This window comes from Rhincodon typus, chromosome 1 (assembly GCF_021869965.1).
Source record: "Rhincodon typus isolate 14 chromosome 1, sRhiTyp1.1, whole genome shotgun sequence".
Lineage (NCBI taxonomy): Eukaryota > Metazoa > Chordata > Chondrichthyes > Orectolobiformes > Rhincodontidae > Rhincodon > Rhincodon typus.
Genome location: NC_063332.1, coordinates 106,913,938 through 106,936,313, shown reverse-complemented (window position 1 = coordinate 106,936,313; position 22,376 = coordinate 106,913,938). Strand labels below are relative to the sequence as shown.

The 22,376-nt window shown below is 40.2% G+C and overlaps 1 protein-coding gene across 1 annotated transcript in view; it reads right to left on the bottom strand.

Moving 5' to 3' along the window:
- The window catches only part of mapk10 (mitogen-activated protein kinase 10), a 214,336-nt gene that overhangs the window by 141,114 nt on the left and 50,846 nt on the right, over window positions 1–22,376 (bottom strand). The window contains exon 2 of the mRNA XM_020527900.2: window positions 3,353–3,424. Coding sequence (XP_020383489.2) covers window positions 3,353–3,424 — 72 coding nt within the window. The remainder of the gene's footprint in view (window positions 1–3,352; window positions 3,425–22,376) is intronic.

Sequence of the window (22,376 nt, the reverse complement as noted above, 5' to 3'; positions counted from 1 at the left end):
AGAGGGTGAGAGTGAATGAGGAAGAGAGAGAGAGTGTGAGTGAGTGAGGGAGAGAGAGAGTGTGAGAGTGAGTGAGGGAGAGCGAGAGTGTGAGGGAGAGAGAGAGTGAGTGAGGGAGAGAGAGAGTGAGTGAAGGAGAGAGAGAGAGTGTGAGTGAGGGAGAGAGTGTGAGTGAGAGTGAGGGACAGTGTGAGTGAGAGAGAGAGAGAGAGGGAGAGTTCCTTTTCTTGAGTAATAAAACTCCTTTCTTTCACAGAATGAAACCTTGGAATCGGTTCTCCTTCATTTTTGATCAGTTTAATGTTTTATGTAATAGCTACATGTTAAAATGGAAAGGAAAAAAAGGATATTCATTATAAATAACTGAGAGGAGGTTAAAAACAAAGGGGGAGCTGTGATGAACACCCTCCCTGAGGTATTTTCTGGGATACTTTGACAAGATGTCATTAATGCTTTATAAACATTTATTCCAGGAATTCCCTGAGGACTTCATCTGAAACAAAGTAAATGCTGTGCCACTTGGCCATGTTGAGTACTTTGTTAGGAATCACTAGAAGAAAGGAGGATTGGGTCATCAGTACCTTGCTACGAATCCCCTTCATTCTGCATGAAGAACTGAAGAACAACATTTGGCTGGGTGCAGCAGGGGAGAGTGAGGCGGACACTTTTCTCCAGTGGGTACAAGAATAATATCCCTTCTTCTCTGAATCTCTTCCACCAGGAGCTCCAGTGTTTGTCTGAGAACCTACGTTCTCTCTAACTTGATCCCCGAGCCATTCTGCAGCATGTCAGCCAGCACACTCCACACCTTCAGGGGAATTGACTGCACTGAGACCACACAGACCATCCCATGAAAATTTTATTTAATGTGCATTTGAATGCTAAGGCCACAAGTGCCTGTGTTAACACCTCTCGGCAAATGTAAATTAGGATGACTAGCAATTGAGACCAAAATTAAAAATTAAAACCGGTACACAATAGGCTCTTGTGGTACAGTGGTAGTGTCCCTACCTCTGGGCTAGAAGATATTTTATAACACATTGAAAAAATATTGAAAACTAATGCAAGTTCCTGACCAGTACATCTCATGAGCACAGAATCCTGTTTTATTCTTTCACCAAATAAGTCCCAATGATTCTTGCTGGTGCGTGTTTAATTAAACACAGGTCTTAAAATGTTCTTCCCAAGTAGACATTCTTCTTGCGTCAGTGCCAGAAAGGTAATTGGCTGTACAGGGTATCTCAAAATCTGAGCCCACCCAGTGTTCACATACATGCATGTACTGGAAGATAAATTTCCTTTCCTCACCCAGGGGTGTTGAAATCAATTGTAATATCCAATTACTGCCCCAGCTTCAATCAACTGACTAAGCACAGATCCAATATCAAAAGATGTGGAGTTTATGGCTTACTATTGCACTGGGTCACAGAGAGTCATGGTGACTGATTAAATAATACATCTAATTCAATCACACTGGTTACATAGAATACATCTTCCCATGTCCCAAAGGAAGTGGGGGAAATAAAACAAACTGTACGCAGACAACAGTAATCCAGTTAACCAGACTACATTCAAAATGGTGGCACTTGAGAGGTTTGAAATTAGATTTATTTTCTTTAATTTGCTGCAGTGACCTATGAAGATGCAGCTATCAGTCAGATTTCTTAGATCAGAATTTCAGTTCAAGTATTAATGATCTACTTACGACCAAGCTAAGACCAAGTTAAGAAGACAGTTCTACCAAAGTTACATTTCTTCAGTCAGAATGGGCGTCATCCCTTGCCTTCTGGAATAGGACATCTATGGTCTGCCCGATAATATGATGTGCAGCCAGATGAACAGAGCAAGCTGCAAGTGGGTAACTGCCATGGGAGCAACGAGGGATCAGGTAATTATGGTCTAGAGTACAAACATCCGAGACCATTGCATGGAGAAGCACAATTTCCTACAACATTGGTGCTCTGTTTTTTGAGATAGCTGGCTATTAGGCCATAAACCCAATGTCATTGGTGGTACCTTCTTTCCCACACTGTTCTCCTCTTGCACAGGAGGTTGCCTCTTTTGAAGTTCATCCTCAGGAGACCCACCAATTTCATTTTGAAGTCTCAACCCAAAGACAGATCTGACCCACAGCGCCATGATCTCCACAACAGGTAGGGCAAGGAGGCAGGTTGACCCCAGCCAGAACAGGGATTGAGCCATGTTGTTGGCATGGGCCTCACCAACTGTGGCAACTGAGCCAACATGCTTCCCAAAGCTGAAGCATGGTCTTTATCTTCATAATATAACCTGGACCTATAATATGGATAGTAATGGTGGAAGCTCCAATTTCTTGAGGAGTAGGCTGAGTAGGAAGCTTTCCTCACCCCTACTGCCTGCTTTATGTTCAAGGGATTTGGAAGGTGATACCCAGCCTACCTTTCCATTTTACAAACACACCTTCCTTGGCCAACAAGTGCTGCTCTGGGACTTGAACTCAGATCTTCTGGTTTAGAGGGAGGGATGCTACCCACTGCATCACAAGACCTCCTTCCCAACAGTCATTGTTCACAAATACAAGGGTCTCAACACTAGTGACAGTAACTCGTGGCACTGGTTGGAGCAGCTAAGCATTATTCTCCAAATCTTAACCACGTTGACCATTATCCCTCACCATTGTATTCAGGACTACTTCACCCTGACATGTCCCAGTGTTTCCTGTTCCTCTTGAATGAACATTTAAAAGTGTTCCTAAGAATCCTTGTGATGAACTCGACAACGAATTCAACCAGCAGTGAATTGGAAACAGCAAGTTCTCAGCTCCCCTTTCTGCCTGCTCTTTGAAATCACATCACATGCTGGGAGCTGGATTCTACAAAATCACTATTTCTATTCCGTGCTCACACTCATTCCCGCCCCCTTTCTCCACCACCACTGACATTTGAAAATCCAGCCCAAAATATGTGTTCAGCAGGTTCATCATTTTCTTATGTCACATGATAATTTCTCTTGTCTCTGCCATTCTGACCTATGTTATTATCGTTACTTTCTTTTGTTATATATTTATAAAAGCTTTAACCATTAGGTTCAATTTTCTGGCCAGTTTACCCTCCTTCTATTTTCTTTCCCCTCTGTATCAGATTTTTAGTTGCTCTTCGTTGATTTCTAAAACACTTGCAAGCCTCAAGATTTCTTTACAACATTGTCAGTTTCTTCTTCCAACACATGGTATAACAGAAAGAACAAGACTATGCCTCATCTTTCAGATGACACCAGACATCTGTTTGAATCATGCATCGCAGAAGAGACAGAAATGAAATGGAAAAATGATACAACAAATACTGTACCTTGTTTACCTGTAAGGAACACACACCTGACAAAACGCAATCTTCACATCCAGGATAGGTTCACTGCAGTAATATAAGAAATGTCGGCTCATAAATACCTGCAGGGAAATAAAAATGCAAACATGCTTTTAAGTTCAATTTTCAGATTTAATTTATCATCTTTAAATTAAGCAACATAACATACAGCTGAAACACATAAAAAAATTAGAAGCTGGTTAATACAATATTGACATTTGCTATATTTGTTCTGAACTTTTAAATTACTCATCATCCTAGATTCTTTCAAATTCATCAGAGTTGCAGTCAGTTCTACTTAAGTCAAAACCCAACAAGGGAGTAGTGTTCCTAATTGGAAAAATATTGAAAAACCCAAAACAATTTATTTTACACCTACTACAATCATTCTGCTAAATGTGCAGTATCCATTTTCTTATGGTCATCCATCAATTTCGGGTTAGTTTTCCAGTTTAATAGAATCCAGCCAGCAATTTCTATTTATTGAGATCAATTTAGAAAGAAATCAGTTCATCGCATGAAAATGCTTACAAGGACATAGTTTTTTTATATATCAGATTGTGAACTGGGTGATGCTGTAAGGTGAGTATTTGCTTGAAAATAAATGGAGCCTGAGCTTCAGCCATCGAGTAGTCCTGACTTTCTCATTTGCAGGTTGACAATATGCACTGTTTTCATGGCTTTTGACAACCTCAGAAAGCATTAAGCAAATATACATTTTAAATACATATTCAAAAGCATTTGATAGAACGAAAGCAGTTACCTTTCTCTGGGAAAGAGGCAGACAGAATGCTAAAATGGATTTTTGTCTATGCTGAATATTTATTCTGCCTTGTGTTCTTGTGATGTTCAACTCAGTATGTAATTTACTATCTCAGGACTGAGCATAGACGTTCTAATTTGTCTATCAACACATAATTTTCTTCAGGTGCATTTTATAATGGCTTCAAGTGATAGTTATTTGAAATCCTAGTAAAGCTCAATGGCAAAGTATGTCTAGATTCTCTAAAACGCTGCTCTTCAGGATTTGATTTGCACAATGTGGAAGAAAAAAGCAGCCAAGAAGACCCTGCTTGTTTCCAAGTGACACATCAAAAAGTACACTCACCAAGTGATGAGGACTTTGACAGAAATTTGAGCTCTTTTTAAAAGAGGGACAAGTCTCAAATAGTTAGAGCCCTCAGTGATTGGTAATTTATTCAACAAGTTTCTTCGTCCAACTGCTTGAAGTGGCAGTTTTGGAAGAGATACAGAGTGAAAAAGTAGATTACATACTGATATGGTACAGTCAACAGATGTGAAGCTAAATGGTTTTAAAGTTCTCATTCAATTGGATAAATGGATAGGTCTGAGGTAATAGTATTGTTAGAGGATTGCATATTGAGTTGAATTGCGAGAAGAAGATGCTTGTTGTTTTCATTTATTGAGGGGCTATAGGAAAATATATATCATCACTGTATTAAATGGAACTGCTCATTCATATTTCTAATGTGTTTCACTCACCTATTGATTCAAAGTCAGCATCAGTACTCAATATGCTGTTTATTCAGCCTGATATCAGAGACAAAAGTCCTGTGTCACCATGAAATACTATGCAGTAACCAGTACTCGGGGTTAAGGTACTCTGCTACAATCACTGGAGCATGTCGTTACTTCTCCAGATATTGGGCATCAATGTGTTTAGCCCAATTACACGTTGCATGGTCTATTTGTGGGAGTGGATAGAATGCTAAGACTGTAAAAATATCTGGCTTAAAAATTCAAAATATGAGATAAAGCTTCTAATAAATTTTCCCATTGATGGAAAGCAAAAAAAAACCTTTTGGTTTTCAGGCTAAAATTCCGTGATGCAAGAAGAACAACAACTGACTTTAGTTACAAACAATATGAACAAGTGAAAACAGTAGGCCACTTAGTCCTTTTGAGCCCACTCCATCATTCAATAAGATCATGGCTGATCTGTTTTTAACCTCAACTCGACATTAATGAATATTCCCCATAATCTTTCATCCCCTTGGTAATCAAGAATCTACCTACCTCTGCCTTAAAAATATTTAAAGATTCTGCATCCACTGTCTTTTGATGAAGAGAATTCCAAAGACTCATAACTCTTAAGAGAAAGAATGTTTCCTCATCTCGGTTTGGAATGGGGTCTCCCTTATTTTTAAACTATGAGCCCTACTTTTAGATTCTCTAACAAGAGGAAACATTCTTTCAACATCCAACTAGTCGAGTTCCTTCAGGATCTTAGATGCTTTAATTAAGTCACTGCTTACTCTTCTAAACTTCGGAGGAATCAGGCCTAGCCTGTCTAGCCTTTCCGCATAAGGCAATCTGCTTAATCCAGGTATTAGTCTAGTAAATGGAACAGTTTCTAACATATTAATATTCTTCTGTTAGTACAGTGACCAGTACTCCAGATGTGGTCTCACCAATGCTTGTACAACTGAAGCATAACCTCCCTACTCTTGCATTCAATTCCTCTCGCAATTAACTCTTATCTGTCAAGATGGCTTGTTTTTTTTTCTCCCTAGTGCACCATATGCCCTTAGTCTGCGCTGTTAAAATATAAAAAAGCTCAGCAGAAACTCACACCTTTGTGTGAAAACTGATACAAACGAATGTAGATTTCTTGGGGCTGGATGGTAGTTAGTGATCTCCAAACTGAGACAGCACCCAGTTCCACTGGAATGATTGGTCATATGATTAAGTGCATAAATGTAATGCTTTGTCTTGAAATGAGCAGCTTTCAGGCAGAATAGGAGGGGTGCTTCATTACTGCTAGATTGCTGCGAGAATGAGTTTATCACAGCTCGCCACTTCACACATTAACCAGCCGCTACACGTTGCCTACAAACCTGAATCTAAGGCAGCAATCTTGACCAGTATTTGCTTATTTGATTTAAATGAACCCAGAAATCCACCAAGTTCAGCAGTGATTAAAACAAAATACTGTGGACGCTGAAAATCTGAAATAAAAGCCGGAAATATTGCAGGCAGTCAGCTGGTTGGGCAGCATCTGAGTGAAGAAAACAGAGTTAACGATAGCACAATTTGAAACAAGGTCACAGACCTGAAACTAGAGGCCAAATTTTCCCAGCCCTGAACGACGTGGACAATGGAGAGTCAGTTCAGAAAATACTAGAGATTTGAATGATATCTTAACATTGAGAGAACAAAGTTTGATTTTGCAACCAAGTTTTGAAAGATGGGATAATAATCTTGCTAGTGAGCAGAGAGAGACCTATTTACATGCACTTACATCTCATCATATCAACTTGTTTATTTGCAGCCTCCTATTCTCTCACACACCAGATAGAAACTAGATGCCGACAATTCCACACATGAAAGTCAAAGTGGGTGATATTGTCTTAATCGATCCAGTCTCTCTTCATAAGTCAGTCCTGCCATTGCATGCAAGGGTGGGAGATGATAGAGGGTGGGAGGACAAGGATTATTGTGGGAGGGGTATTATCGATGGTCATTGCCAGCCTGGATTCAATGGAGGTACACTGCATGACTATGCCTGGGGCTCAGGGAGTAAAACAGGGATATGAGTAGTTAAATACCAGAATGCAGTAGGAACAAAGGGAACAACAAACTTGCTGGTGTTGACGGAGGGGCAGTGGGGTATGAAGAAGAAAGGAACATAAAGGTTAGGTGGGGTTCACCTATACCACAAGGCTAAAGCTGCAACTCAAACTGCCAAGTGCAACCTGTATTGCCTTCCACGCTCTGCCTAATTGCACATGTGCAATGGGAATGAAAGGGCTGGGTGTAGAAAGTGTTCTCTTCTTTGAAGGATGGAGGCATTCACCCTTGTACATTGTAAAGCCCTTCAATGAGCAATAGCATTAAACAGACATCTAAACAATACAGGGGAAGGATATTTGTTGTCACAAAAATTCTGTATGCGCATGTTATTTATTGACCTTGTGTTGACCAAAAATCCTGGCCCGAAGCACTCTTGACACATCATTCCACATTACAACTCAATCATACTAATAGCCGAGAGGTACAAACAATGTCCTGCAAAGATTCACTTTGGTTGCCAAAGTTGTAATCAACTTCCAAGGTTCTATATCCTGCATAAAATGCAGGAGCTGTTCATTTAATATTTTGGACCATTACACATCCAAACCATCATCCTTTATACAACACTGTCTTTCTTGGGTGCTATGGGAGTTGGGGGTCGGGAAGAGGTCCTCATTATTGCTGCCATATGTACGTTCTCCTATTCTCTGTGAGCCAGGGCTTTGTGCAACAGACATTGGATTCAGGGCAATGATATTCAATGTCCATGTATAAGCATCCTATCCACTCCTTGTGAGGGTCCACCAGTGTTTGGATGACACTGTTCAAATGGCCCTTCTTCAAAACTGGTCAGTTAATAATACATTCTCAGTGATGTCAACGGGAGAGTGGTGCTGCTGGGAGGTCACCATGTGAGCAGTCATGGTCCACTCAAACCAGGGTAAAGATTTTCTCCCTGAGGGGGTAAGGAGATAGATATCATGCTCTGCGCCACTGGTCTTCTCTCTCTCTCTCTCTCTCTGCCCTATTATGAGATATTTTCTCTTGGGAATGAGACAAAGGGAGGGATTGAGCGAGATGAAAGTAGCTGACACAACTCTCAGTGCTGGTCCAGGAGAAAAGAGATGTCCCAAGTGAGTGAGTAGGCATCGCAGAGGGCATGCAGGATTGGTGATGTAGGGAATCGGGGAGGGTGGTAGGAATGATTTAGGGAATATGCTGCACTGTATGCAATAGTGAGAGTGATTGACTATGGGACGTGGTGGGAGATTGGTACAGCAGCAGAGATAGTGTCTGTGAGATAGCAGAAAAATGATGGTGGCACTTACCATCACAAAGGTTCATTGAGCATCTTGTGGCCTTGCTGGGTGTTCTTTTGAACACTGCAATAACTTGGGTGGCAATTTCTGACCAGGCTGGCAGAGTCTGGTGCCTCTGGAGGCCCTGAAGAATGATAAAAGCCCTCCCCTCCATCCACCCTATTTACCAGGACTTCCAGGTCCCTGTCGGTGAAGCGAGGTGTGAACTTGTTTCTATTGGCCACTTCTGGGACAATTCTTTTAACACTGCAACTACAAAGCGCAGATCCTGACGGGCAGTGCTTGATCTGGTACCTGGCCATGGTTTAAATATGGCACCAGTGGGGGCAATCCCAGCAGATCCAGGCTGCAATCAGCACTTCCATCATTGGTGAGTACAAGATAGTGCCAGAGTGGGATCATGGAAGCACGGTGTGTACATAATAAGGCAAGCTGTAGAGAAATGTGGGAGAGTACTCACTAGAACTCAGGAATGGAAACCCTCCCAAACAACTCCCCAGAATTAACACTAAGCTGATAATTGGAAAAATTCAGCCCAATAACACTGCTCTCCCTCCAAAGATGCTGCAATATTTATTGATATTTACGCCATTTTCTGTTTCTGCATCAAATGTGTATTTCCTCCAACTTAAGCTATGATGTTGAAGGGAAAAAGATAAATCTTTGCATTATTTTAACAGAGGTTGCAGTCCGTTTTAATAAACTTTGTTAATTAAAATGGCAGACTGCTAGATGTCACATGATGGTATGTTTGTTAAAGATTGCAATGCCCTTTTCTCCTCAAGAGGTCAGGTTTCCAGAAATGATCGAGGAAAGAATGCCAGTTACTCCTTTCTGATTTCACAAAACCCAGTGTAGGATGGTCTGTTCTCTAATTGGCCAATTTATGCAGTCATAGAGTCATTTAGCACACAAACTGACCCTTCACTCCAACTTGTCTATGCCAACCAAGTTTCCCAAACTAAACTAGTCTCACCTGTCTGCATTTGGCCTATATCTCTCTAAACCTTTCCTATTCATGAACTTATTCAAATGTCTTTTACGTGTTGTAACTATACCTGCATCTACCACTTCCTCTGGCAGTTCATTCCACATACGAACCATCTCCTGTGTGAAAACATTGCCCCTCAGGTCCTTTTTAAATCTCTCTTCTCTCACCTTGAAAATATGCCCCCTAGTTTTGAACTCACCCACCCTAAGGAAAAGATCTTTGTTATTCACCTTATCTATGCCCCTCATGATTTTATAAACCTCTATAAGGTCACCCCTCAACCTCCTATGTTCCAGTGAAAGAAGTCCCAGTGTCTCCAGCCTGTCACTATAACTCAAACCCTCCAGTCCTGGCAACATCCTGGTAATTTTTTTCTGAACCCTTTCCAATTTATTAATATCCTTCCTATAACAGATTGACCACAACTGTACACAGTACTCCAGAAGTGGCCTCACCAACATCCTGTACAATCTCAACATAATGTCCCAACTCCTAAACTCAATGGTCTGAGCAATGAAGGCAAGCATGCTACACGCCTTCTTTACCACCCTAACTACCTGTGATGCAACTTTCAAAGAACTATGTACCTGAACCCTTAGGTCTCTCTGTTTGACAACACCACCCAGGGCCCTACCATTAACTGTATAAGTCCTGTCCTTGTTTATTTATTTTACCAAAATTCAATACCATGCATTTATCCAAATTAAACTCCATCGGCCACTCCTCAGCCCATTGGCCCAATTGATCAAGATCCCTTTGTAATCTTAGATGACCTTCTTCAACCGTTGATTATACCACCAATTTTGGTGTCGTCCACAAGCTTACTAATCATTCCTCCCAAATTCAAATTCAAATTCAAATCATTCATATAAATGACATACAAAAGTGGACACAGCACTGATCCATGTGGAACAAAGCTGGTCACAGGCCTCCATCCCGAAAAGCAACTGTCCTCTCCTATCCTCTGTCTCCCACCATCAAGCCAATTTTGTATCCAATTGGCAAGCTCTTCCTGAATCACGTGATCTAACTTTACTAATTAGCCTACCATGCAGAACCTTGTCAAAAGCTTTCAGGAGTTATGACAAGATTATTATGATAATATTGCATCTTTGTTTGGACCAGAAACAACATTTATGTAGAAACTCTAAGTAAGATAACTGTATATAAAGATAACTGGCTGGAACATACTTAAAAATGGAAACAGCTAGCATACAAGAGTTACATGAAACAAGCAGCTGAGGATAAGATAATGTCAAAAATTACTTGTCATGCTGTTGCAGTAGGATTGGTTTAAGGTTTAAATCATTGAGCCAGGCCAGTGGAACTTTGCTGTCAGATGATTGCACCTGATTTGACAATAAGTGAGGCCGTTAAACTTAATGAACAAAGGATAAAATCGAAGAGACAAAATAAGGTCATTGCCTCAAAGTATTATCTATTCTACAAAGGTCCTTCTCCTTCCTCATTTCGATTCACGTTTTTCAGTTCACAAAAATGAGAGGCTCTGATACAAAGTGACAATGCCAACAGAAGAGACATCAACTGTTCTGTTTCATATCTCCCAAGGCCAAAATGAATATTTCATAAGCAAATTAGATTGCAGTGAAACATGTCGTGCAATTTTGTGAGATAATTTATATGTTTCATTTATAATCTAGGTAAAAGCTAAATCAAATAGGAAAAATGAAAGGTAAAGTCACCATCATCTTACCAGATTAGGGCTCCTGTCTCATTGGAGAGACACAACTGGTCGTGGTTTAACCTGAGGGTCGCCACACCTCAGGGGAAGGGAAAGACTGAGAAGGAGAATCCTTCAGTCACTAACAGACAGTAATATTCAAAGGGAGTGATTTAAAACATAGCGTACACACTTTGTTTGCTTTCATCATGTAATCTGAACTGAAACAATCCCACACGGCACCATATGTGACCTAGCAAGTAACAGTTGCCTAACTGGTGCGACAGGGCCCACGCTCAGGAAATGAAGAGGCAGTTTGCAGCATTATTTAATTAACGGTTTTGCTGAGTTAGGCTTTAAAGATTGCACTTCCAAACCTAATTTACAAGTGGTTCAGCTCAAACAGCATATTTTTTAAATGTTTGATATTCGAAATAACATTGATACTTTTCACATCACTGCCACCTTAAAACAAATCTAAAGTGAATACAGAAAATGGTAAAGTTATTGGCAATAGATCCTATCTCTAAAACCACAGGTGGTTAATAAAGTTTTGATGTTAGATGACCGCAAAAAAATTCATGGAATTTATTTTTAAAGATTTTGATAGAAATATACATTGCATTGGTTCATAAAAATTATATTGCATTAAATTTTTCTTGACATAACATTCTTCAGAAGTGATCTTTTATTGTGTTTTTTTTAGAGAAACCATTTAGTCCTTTCTCAGATCGTCAGTAGTAAATACCATTTCCTAGCTGACAATAGCATCTACAAGCTCCATATTATAACTAACCATTATAAGGAGCCCAGGAATGGGAATTAATAATGGAAAGTAAGGAAATGACAGAACTTTGAACAAATATTTTGTATCTATCATCACAGTAGCCATAGAAAGGGTCCCAAGAACAGTGGAGAAAAAAAGAAGCCAAAGGGAGGAACATAAAACCAGCATGATCACTAGAGAAAAAGTATTGAGAAAACTGATGGGACAAAAGGCCGACAAGTCTCCTGGGCCTGATGACCTATACTGACTGCAGAAATAGTGGATGTATTGGGTATATTCTTTCAAAATTCCCTACATCTCAAAGGTTTGGAAAACCTCAAATGTAACATCCCTGTTCAACAAAGGAGGGAGGCAGAAAGCTAGTTAGTCTAACATTTGTCAACAGAAAAATGCTAGAACCCATTAATAAGGAGGGAATAACTGGACATTTTGAAAGTCATAATTCAATCAGTTAGAGTCATTATAGTTTTGTCAAAGGGAAACTTACAGGATTTGTTGGAAGGTGTAACAAATAGGATGGATAAAGGGGAACCAATAGTTGTAATGTACTGGGATTTTCAGGAGACACTTGAAAAGGCTGACTGAAGAAAATAAAATCTCATGGTGAAATTGGTGAAATATTAGTCTGGATAGAGGATTAGCTAATGAACAGGAACCAGAGACTTGGCTCACTTTCAGGTTGGCAAATTGTAACTAGTAAAATAACACAGGGATTGGTGCTAGGACCACAACTATTTACAACCTATTTTAGTAACTCATGGGGGACAGACTAAATTGTATTCAGATTTATTGATGATACATAAGTAGGTAGGAAAGCATGTTGGGGAGATGATATAAAGAATCTGCAAAGGGAAATAGATAGATTAAGTGGGAGGACAAAAAAAATTTGCAGAAGAAGTCTGACATGAAAATGTGAGGTTTTTCAATTTGGCAGGAAGAATCGAAAACCAGAATGTTATTAAATGCAGCGAGAGCCTGCAGAATTCTGCACTACAGGAGGATCTCTGTGTCCTTGTTTATGAATCACAACAAGTCAGCATGCAGATATTGCAAGAATAAAAATAGGGATGTCTTGTTACAGTGGTACAGGGCATTTATAAACATCTGGAGTACTTTGCATAGTTTTGGTATCCTTACATAAAGAAGAATACGCTTGTATATTTGAAGCAGTTCAAAAATTTTGACCATGCTGGTTCCTGGGGTGAGAGGTTGACTCATGAGGAAAGATTAATCATAAGACACAGGAGCAGAATTTAGACCATTCAGCCCATCAGAGTCTGCTTCGCCGTTCAATCATGGCTGATAAGTTCCTCAATCCCATTCTCCCGCTTTCTCCCCATAACCCTTGATCCCCTTGACAATCCCCTTGATCGGTTGGGCCATTCGAGTCTTTAAGACTCAATTATCAGGATATTGGTAAAACAGCATCTTTGATTAAAGGATCAAAATGTAGAATTAGCTTCGGTAGAGTTAAAAAACAGCAAGGAGAAGCAAATATTGGTGAGAATTGTTAATGGAAAAGATAATATGAATGTAAGCTAGCAATGAACATAAAGGTAGAATGTAAATGGTTCTATTAACATGTGAAAGGAAAAAGATTAGCAAAGATAAATGTGGGCTCACTACAGGTAGGAAGAGAAGAATGGGAATATGGCCAAGAAACTAAACAATTACTTTGTGCCAGTCTTCACAGAAATAGCAAGTGACTAAGTGACTTATGTAACTGAAAAGTTAAAAGAAATTAGTAGCAGAAAAGAGGTAGTACTTGAAAATTAACTGAATTGATGGTTGATGTTTCTCCTGGACCTGAAGAGTTTCATTCCAGAGTTTAAAGAAGTAGGAATAAAGATAATGGATGCAACTGTGGATATATTTTGTAATTATATAGATTCTGGAAAGGTTCCTGCTGACTGGAAGGTAGCAAATGGAACCGACTATTCAAGAAAGGAGGAAGAAAAAAGAGTGGAGAACTACAGACCTGTTAATTTAACATAAAGAAAGATGTTACAACCTATTAGAAAGCATGTGATAATTGAACATTTAGAAAAAATGGCAAAATTGGGCACAGTAAACACAAAATTATAAAAGAGAAATCATTTTGACAAGTTTTTAAAAGATTTTTGAGGATGTTACTTGTAGCGTTAATAAAAGAGAACAAGTGGACATGCTGTATTTGGATTTTCAGAAGGCTTTCAATAAAGTCCAATACAGGAGGTTGGTAAATAAAATTAGAGTGCACAGCATTGGAGGGAATATATTAGTACAGACAAATAATTTGTTGATAGGCTGAAAGCAGAGAGTAAGAATAAATGGATCATTCCAAGGTTGTCAGGCAGTTACTAACAGTGCATCACAAGAGTCAGTGTTAGGTCCACAACTGTTCACAATCTATATAAATAATTTAGCTGTGGGGACCAATTGTTAGTATTTCCAAATTTGCTGACAGTGAATTGGGTAAGAATATAAGCCGTGAGGAGGACACAACGAAGCTTCAGGAGACTTAGACAAGTTAAGAGAATATGCTAGCATTTGGCAGATGGAATATAATGTATAAAATATTCCATTTTGATAGACTACAAGAGCAGGTCAGATTTGAGGAAGACTGCAGTGAGTAACTCAGTTGCTGACTCCCCAAAGCCTGGCCACTATCTACAAGGCACAGGTCAGGAATGTGATGGATTACTCCCTGGATGTGTGCTGCTTCAACAACACTCAAGACGTTTGACACCATCCAGGACAAAACAGTCCACTTGATTAGCACCACATTCACAGTCATCCACCACCAACGCACAGTAGCTGCAGTGTGTACTGCCTGCAAGATGCACTGCAAAAATTCACCAAAGGTTCTTAGGCAGCACCTTTGAAATCCACAGCAACTTCCACCTAGAAGGACAAGAGCAGCAGATACGTGGTAACGCCACCACCTAGAAGTTCCCATCCAAGCCACTCACCATCCAGAAGTGGAAATATATCGCTATTTCTTCACCGTTGCTGGATCAAAATCCTGGAATTCCCTCCCTAGTGGCATTGTGGGTCAACCCACAGTAGGTGGCTGCAATGGTTCAAAAGGGCAGCTCACCACCACTTTCTCAAGGGCAATAGGGTCGGGCAATAAATTCTGCCCAGCTAACGACATCTATATCCTGTGAATGAATAAAAAAAAACTTCTTCACATTGAACCTAACTTGCCACTTGTCTGCCCATTCTACCAAACTGTCCATCTCTACACTGTTCCGCAATATCCTCATATCTCACATTGCTGGACTTGCACTGTCCAAGAATCTAACCTAGACCTTGCACGTTGCACGTTAGAATCTACCACCGCACCATCAGATCATGATGACAGAGACAGCATGGTTAGGGACAGACCATGGTTGGGGAACAGGTCATAACTTGGTGGCAGCAGAGAGGTGTAGAGGGATGATGGTGCAGGAGCAGAAGGATCAGTAAGTATGGATCTCAAAGCCTGTTTGCTTGTTGAGTTGGGAGTGAAGGGAACACTGCAGCTCTGCCTGGCACTCAAGTTGTGCTGTTAATGTATATTCTTTATTTGTCCAAACCTTCTCATCTCCTTTTACCCTGAGAAATCCAACTGAACTGGGTGAAGTTAATTAAAAATGGGAGCAAGCAACTACCTTAAAAGCCTATGCTGATTGAAACATCTGCTGGAAGTACTTGTCGATCCTACATCTGATAAAATCATAGCTACTCATGATTGAAATGCGTGTGGGTTGTGTTTGAAAATTTTAACTTCTCCTGGTATCCAATCCCAGCTGCTTTTAGAGGTTAAAATGACCTACAAAGCACCCGAGTCACAATAGAGGAAGTGACATTCTCAATAGCAGAGATAGGTTGCTTAAGTTTTTTGACGTGCACTCATCAGGATGAAGAACTTGAACAACATGTCTCCACTTTCAGCTATATTCAAGTCCCTAATACCAAGTGGCTGTTTATAAAACTACATTCAGCAAATTATTGGTGAATTTCAATTAAAGCTCACCTAATGCTTACATATGCTTCAGTTGCACTAAATTACTATTTAAGATATTTTTAATTTAATATTCTCCACCACTCTCCTTACTCTATTAAACTGCTGGGGCAAATTTTCTGATGGCCAGATAGCTGTTACTCAGTGGAGATGGGAGTTCTTCATGGTGACCGTCAGAACACTCCAGACCTGACCCCTACCCTCCCCACCCCAGCCACTGAACCCATTTTTTCCAGCCCACCCCAATCTACGTAAACAGTTAGCTGGCACCTTGCACCCTGATACTCTACTCCCTCTCCAGCTAGCACCACACCCAGGTGGCAGCCTATGCCCACTGTAGCTGACAATCTATTATCACCCCAGCTGGCACCCATCTCCCTCTCCAGCTGCCACCATACAGATTTGGGACCCTATCCACCTGATACATTATTCCCATCCCCATCTGGCATCCTACCCTCTCCCTCCCTTGTACCCTACTTACCAGGCCAACTACCCCATACCCATCTGGCAGCTTGCTCAGCCAACATCACACTTCCCTTATGTTTGACAGCAGCTGTCAATGTGGTTGTCAGGATTTTTATATTTGACAATCCAGGAGGTGTGGTTTGTCTCCCTCTGCCAGGTCTATGCTACGATAGAACTGTCAGAATGTAATGACGCTTCCAAATTTCTGAGGGAGTTTCTCAGAAACATAAAAAAGACTACATGTCGGGGCAATCTGTGTGGGGTTGCCACTTACCAGAAAATTTGGTCTAATGTTTTGAGAATTATTTGGTATAGTCAGGTGCAGCCAGCTGAAACCATAATAAAGACAAATGTCTCATAAAACTGACTCAGCAGGTTCCTGTGAGTGCTGATACACCTGGAAATACTACGTAGTGGTACCACTGACTCAAATAGCAGAGTTTCCAGAAGTTAACCATATAACCAGCAAATTCAGAGCTGATAAACAAAAAGTGACCATTTCAACTGATGTGCAAACAGAGCAGAGCCCCAGATGACAATCCTAACTGGGAGAATTTCTGACAGGAGAGGTTTCATTGCTGGGATAGTTCTGGGCTGATGCAATGCTGTGGCATTTCTTAAGATAATGGAGAATATGGAGGTCTCTCAAAAAGGCAAGGCTGAACAGAGAACAAAGTACTTCAATTTTACTTTTAAGTTAAAAATGTGATCTCTAACCCAGCAGAAAATTGTTTAATATGGCCACACTTACCAAGAAAGCACAGGCCAATCAGTCTAGCCTCAGTGGTGGGGAAATTATTGGAAAAAATTCTGAGGGACAGAATTAATCTGTACTTGGAGCAAAAGGGATTAATTAAGAACAGTCAGCATGGTTTTGTTAAGGGGAGGTCATGTCTGAACAATTTGATTGAGTTTTTCGAAGGGGTGACTAGCTGCGTAGATGAGGACAATGCTTGTGACGTATTCTCCTTGGAACTTCAGCAAAGCTTTTACTATAACTGACAAAAGTAATAAGAGCAGGAGTAGGCCGTTTGCCCCCTCAAGCTTGCAGTAAGTTCCCGCATGGGAGACTGATAGCAAAGGTAAGAGCCAACTGGATCTAAGGAAATGTGGTAACCGGGTCCAGAATTGGCTGAGTGGTAGGAAGTAGAAGATGACAGTCGAAGAGTGTTTATGTGACTGGATGCCTGTATCCAATGGAGTTACACAGGCATCAGTGTTGGGACCCTTGCTGTTTGTGGTGTACAGAAATGATTTAGACTTGAATGCAAAAGGGTTGATCAATAAGTTCGAGGATGATACAAAATTGATGGAGGGTAAAGAGTAAACAGATTACAGGAGGATGGTCAGATGGGCTGATCAATGGCAAGTGGAATTCAATCTGGATAAATGTGAAGTGATACATTTGGGGGAGATAAACAAAGCAGGGGAATACATGATGAATGGTAGGACCCTGGGAAGCACTGAGGATTACAGGGACCTTGGTGTGCTTGTCCATTGGTCTTTAAAGGTAGCTGGACAAGTAGATAAAGTGGTTCAGAAGGTTTATGGGATAATCGGCTTTACTAGCCGAGGCATAGAGGTTAATGGCAGGGACATAAGCTGGAACATTAGTTAGGCCATAGCCAGAGTATTGGTGCACATTGGGAATCCATATTAAAGGAGGGATATGATTATATTTTACAGAGCGCAAAGGAGATTTACCAGGATGTTGCCTGGGCTGGAGAGTTTTAGTTTTGAAGTGAAATTTAATTAGTTGAGGCTGTTTTCTTTAGAGCAGAGGAGATTAAAATGATGAGGGACATAGACAGGGTAGACTGGCAGGAACCTTTTCCCTTGGTGGAGGGATCAATGACTAGAGGGCATAGATTTAAGGTAAGGGGCAGGACCGTTAGAGAGGATGTATGCGATTTCTTTTCACTGAGAGGATGGTGGAAATCAGGAACTCACTGCATGAAAGGGTGGTAGAGACAAAAATCCTCACAACATTTACAAAGTGTTTAGATGTTCATGTGTAATACCAATACATTGAAGGATAAGTGCTGGAAAATTAAATTAGAATAGTTAGGTGTTTGTTTTTGACCAGTACAGACTCAGTGGGCTGAAAGGATTTTTTTCTGTGTTGTGGGCTTCTTTGGTTCTATGAATCTATGACTTTTTCTGCTGAATCAACACAGGCTCTCTCAAAACCTAGATCCTTGGAATGATTATAGATATTTTCAGCTAAAATGAGAATCTCCAAAGGAAGGGATTTTTGTTTTTATTTCTTGTTCTTGGCATGTGGGTGTCTGGTTAGGCCAGCATTTATTACCCATCCTTTATTGCCTTTGTGAGCTGCCCACTTGAACTGTTACAGTCCTTGGGGTGTGGGGACACCCCAGATACTTGTTAAGAAGTCAGCTCCAGGATTTTGACACAGTGACAGTGGACAAATAGCAATATATTTCCAAGTCAAATCTGCTGCTTTTGTCCTTCTAGGTGGTTGTGGTCACTGTTTGGAAGGTCTGTTAGAGGATTCCTCGTGAGTTGCTGGAGTGAATCTCGTAGATGGTATACATTACTGCTACTGAACATTAGGAGAGAAGGGATTTACAGAGTGTCAATCAAGCGGGCTGCTTTGTCCTGCAAGGTGTCAGAATTCTTGTGTATTGTTGGAGCTAGACTTATCTTGCCTTGTCAATGTGCTTTGTCAATTCCTACAGAATATTTAAAGGTTCTGACAAATAGCTGGGCCTGTGTTACCATAAAACATTACGTTAACCAACATTTTTCAACATTATTTTAAAATGTGCCAGAATATTTTGCACTGAACCTTGTTCTGTCTGTGGTGGAATAGTATGCCTTATGATGGATTGATTAAACCCTCAGCTGTAATAGGTGACCAGGTTGGCAGTCCAGTTGTGTAAACGTTTCTGCCTTGTTCCAGAATGTTCCACAGGAAGGAAGTTGCACAGATATAATGGGTGCCTTGTGTTGTATATAATGCAAAGCATTTTCAGTTCCCAAATTGTATAATATCTCTACTCCTTCTTTCTATCTGCCAGTTACCCTGCTGACTGTCTCAATGGAAGAACTCTTGCCTCTGACTTAGTTTGTGGATTCATGTCCAGGACTTGCATATACGATCTAATCTAATCATTTGGTGCCATACTGTGGGGCATTGCAGAAATGCAGATATGAAGGAGAGGGTAGAAATTCATCTATACCCATTTTTGGCTCCATGATTTGGGTCTAGAATTATTCATGAAGGCCCAAGGTCAGCCAGGAGTCGGGTCTCAGGTCCTGTCTACATATCTAGCATGAGATTCCATGCTGGCTCTGCCTCCTCTCATATCGTATGAAAGTGAAATTTGTATTCCTTCAGCAGCTTGGGCACATTCCCAGGGGAGAGCTCTGCCACGTAACAGAGCTAATCGGCAATTTGTGGAGTCAGAGATAATGCTCCGGCCCCTCCTGGATCTGCAGAAAATATTTCTAAAAAAGTTCCTGACAATATCTCTGGTGGCCGCAGAGACTGCTGAAGAATCCTGTATGTAGCATAATCTGTTCATGGTGGGCTAATTTCAAGCTCTTCTAACAGGCTTTATGTCCCTAATCCACACAGAGTCAAAGGACTCTAACATCTGTTTTAGGTTTCTGTCTTGTAAGAGTTATAAAGTAAATGCTGTGAATTTGGTGGTGAGACTCGTAAATTGGAAGCAGGCCAATCCATAACTAAAAATTTGTGTTTTCATTTTAAATTTTCTTTTCAATTTATACCTCAAGATGTTCATTCAAGATATTATAGCAACATGGGTTCTAGCTAACATAATAAAAAATAGACTAACGTACTGTTAGTCCTCATTTACAGTTGCAACATTTAACATTGTTTTCATCTAATCTTGGTAGATTAATGAAGGCTATAATGTCTGGAGAGTTAAAAGATTCATTTTAAGGTAGTTTCCCACATGACTTACAACACCTCCTTGTGCCCAACTCTTTGATTTGTGGCACGGCATTTTAAAATTTATTTTATGTTATATGCAATTTCATTTAACAATATAAGAATTTAGCAATGTAAAATATGTCATCTTTATAGGAGACAAAATGTTAATGTGTTTTGTCTGATAAAGAAGACACTACAGAGCCTACCTCCATTTTTAACATTGATTCCAATGGGAACTTGTGTTTCACTTAAAGTTATTTCTCTTGAAGTTATGATTTCCAGGAGTGTTACAACAACTTTAAGTGAGGAATTGCTGTAGCTCATTCCATACTGTTTTTATTTATGGGGCCTTGTCATAGCAAAATTGCTGATGATTTTGCCTACCTCTTAACAACAAAGTAATTCATCAAATATGTTCATTTTGCAAGGTTTTTGAGGAATGTTAAAAGACATTACTGAAATACTAACTTTTTCTCTTGACAAAACGGGAATTAGCTTTTTCACGATTCTCAATTGTAACTGTAATTAGCCAGAAACTATCATTAAGTGCAGCTTTATCCATGCTAATTTACTTCACATTTCAACTCAACATGAGTAATTTTGATCATTTTCAGATTAGCACTGTCGGCACTGATTAAACTATATTAAATAGTAATTAAAGTATTTTCTACAAGCACAATAAACCTTTTGCTTTATACAACAACAATTAGTTTGAAGCACAGAGCACTTAACAGGGTCATAAACTGTGAATTGCTGACAGGGCTCTAAAACTGCTAATACTGGGCAGTGCCTTCTCCATGATAGGTGGTAATTACAAATACAGATGTTATTTCTCTCTCAAACCTGCTCATTAGGACAGCAGCTACATCTGCAGATCTTTACAGTTCGCTTTGCATTATCTTTCTCCATGTCCAATGTATTTGTTCCTGAAATAAAACAAAGAACAGAAGATGCTGGAGATCTGAAACAAACAAAAACAGGAATCACTGAAAAACTTAGCAGGTTGGGCAACATCCATGGAGAGAAGGCAGAGTTAACATTTCAGGTCCTGAACTAAAGTAAGGTCACTTGACTCGAAACATTAACTCTGTTTTCTCTCCACAGATACTGCTAGGCTTGCTGAGTTTTTCAGTGATTTCTGTTTTTGTTTATTTGTTCCTTACCTATTTTATCCTTTGTAATGGTTATTTTCTGTAATTCCTTATGTAGAATTCATCCACTTTCAATTGGAGTGTGCTAGTGCACTGGCCCTAAGAATGGGCCAAACATTCCCACAATGCCAGGGCAGGATGAATCATATTTTCCAATGTTGATAACATGTGTACAGCATTACAATATTTACTTATAGCAGGTTAGATAAGGCTGGTTCTGGAGCCGAACAATTGATCTCAGCTCCAGCTGACTGCAGCATACCCCGGAAAGATCAGTCATTGCTTATGAAAATGGAATCCTAATATTAACTTCATTCTCAGATGTGGGTGTCATTGGCTAGACCAGCATTTATTGTCCATCCCTCATTGCCCAGAGGGCAGCTAAGAGTCGACCACATTGTGGATTGTGGAACCACATGTAGGCCAAGTAAAGGACAGCAATTGCCTTCCTGAAAGGATATTAGTGAACCAGGTGGGCTTTTCCACCAACCATCAATGGTTTGATGGTCATCATTACACTCTTAATTCCAGATTTTTGTTGAATTCAAGTTCCAACATCTGCCATGGTGGGATGTGAAAACAGATTCCCAGAACATTACCCTAGGTCTCTGGAATAGTAGGCTGGGGATAATACCACTAGGCCATCGTCTCCTCAAACTGGTCGTTAATTGAAGGCGAGTAAGCTTCCTGTCTCTCCCACTCCCAACTTTGAAAATTATATTGTGCTCTTGTAGGGGTGAAATGCAGAGCTGCCTTTCAGGAATGTGATTCTCAAATTACTCCATAGCCTCGGCCATATTGTCATACGGGGATAGAGAAAATAAAAATGGGTTTTCAGTCAAAGATTATACAGGAGAATATGAAACAATTTGCAGTATGGAAAGAGTAAATGTTGAATGTTATTTGCAAGTGAATTGTATGATTTCTAAGTGAGTAACAAAGGTAGACATTTACAAACCAAACTTGTATTCCAACAGATAACACAGTGTGGAGCTGGAGGAACACAGCAGGCCAGGCAGCATCAGAAGAGCAGGAAAGTTGACGTTTTGGGTCGGCACCCTTCAGAAATAGGGGAGTGGGACAGGAGTTCATCTCTCAAACCATTCACAACCCCATCACCTTGGGTGACCTCCGACCCACAGCCTTCATCGTTCCCCAACTCTGCACTGCCTGTTTTTTATCTCCTTCCCAAAA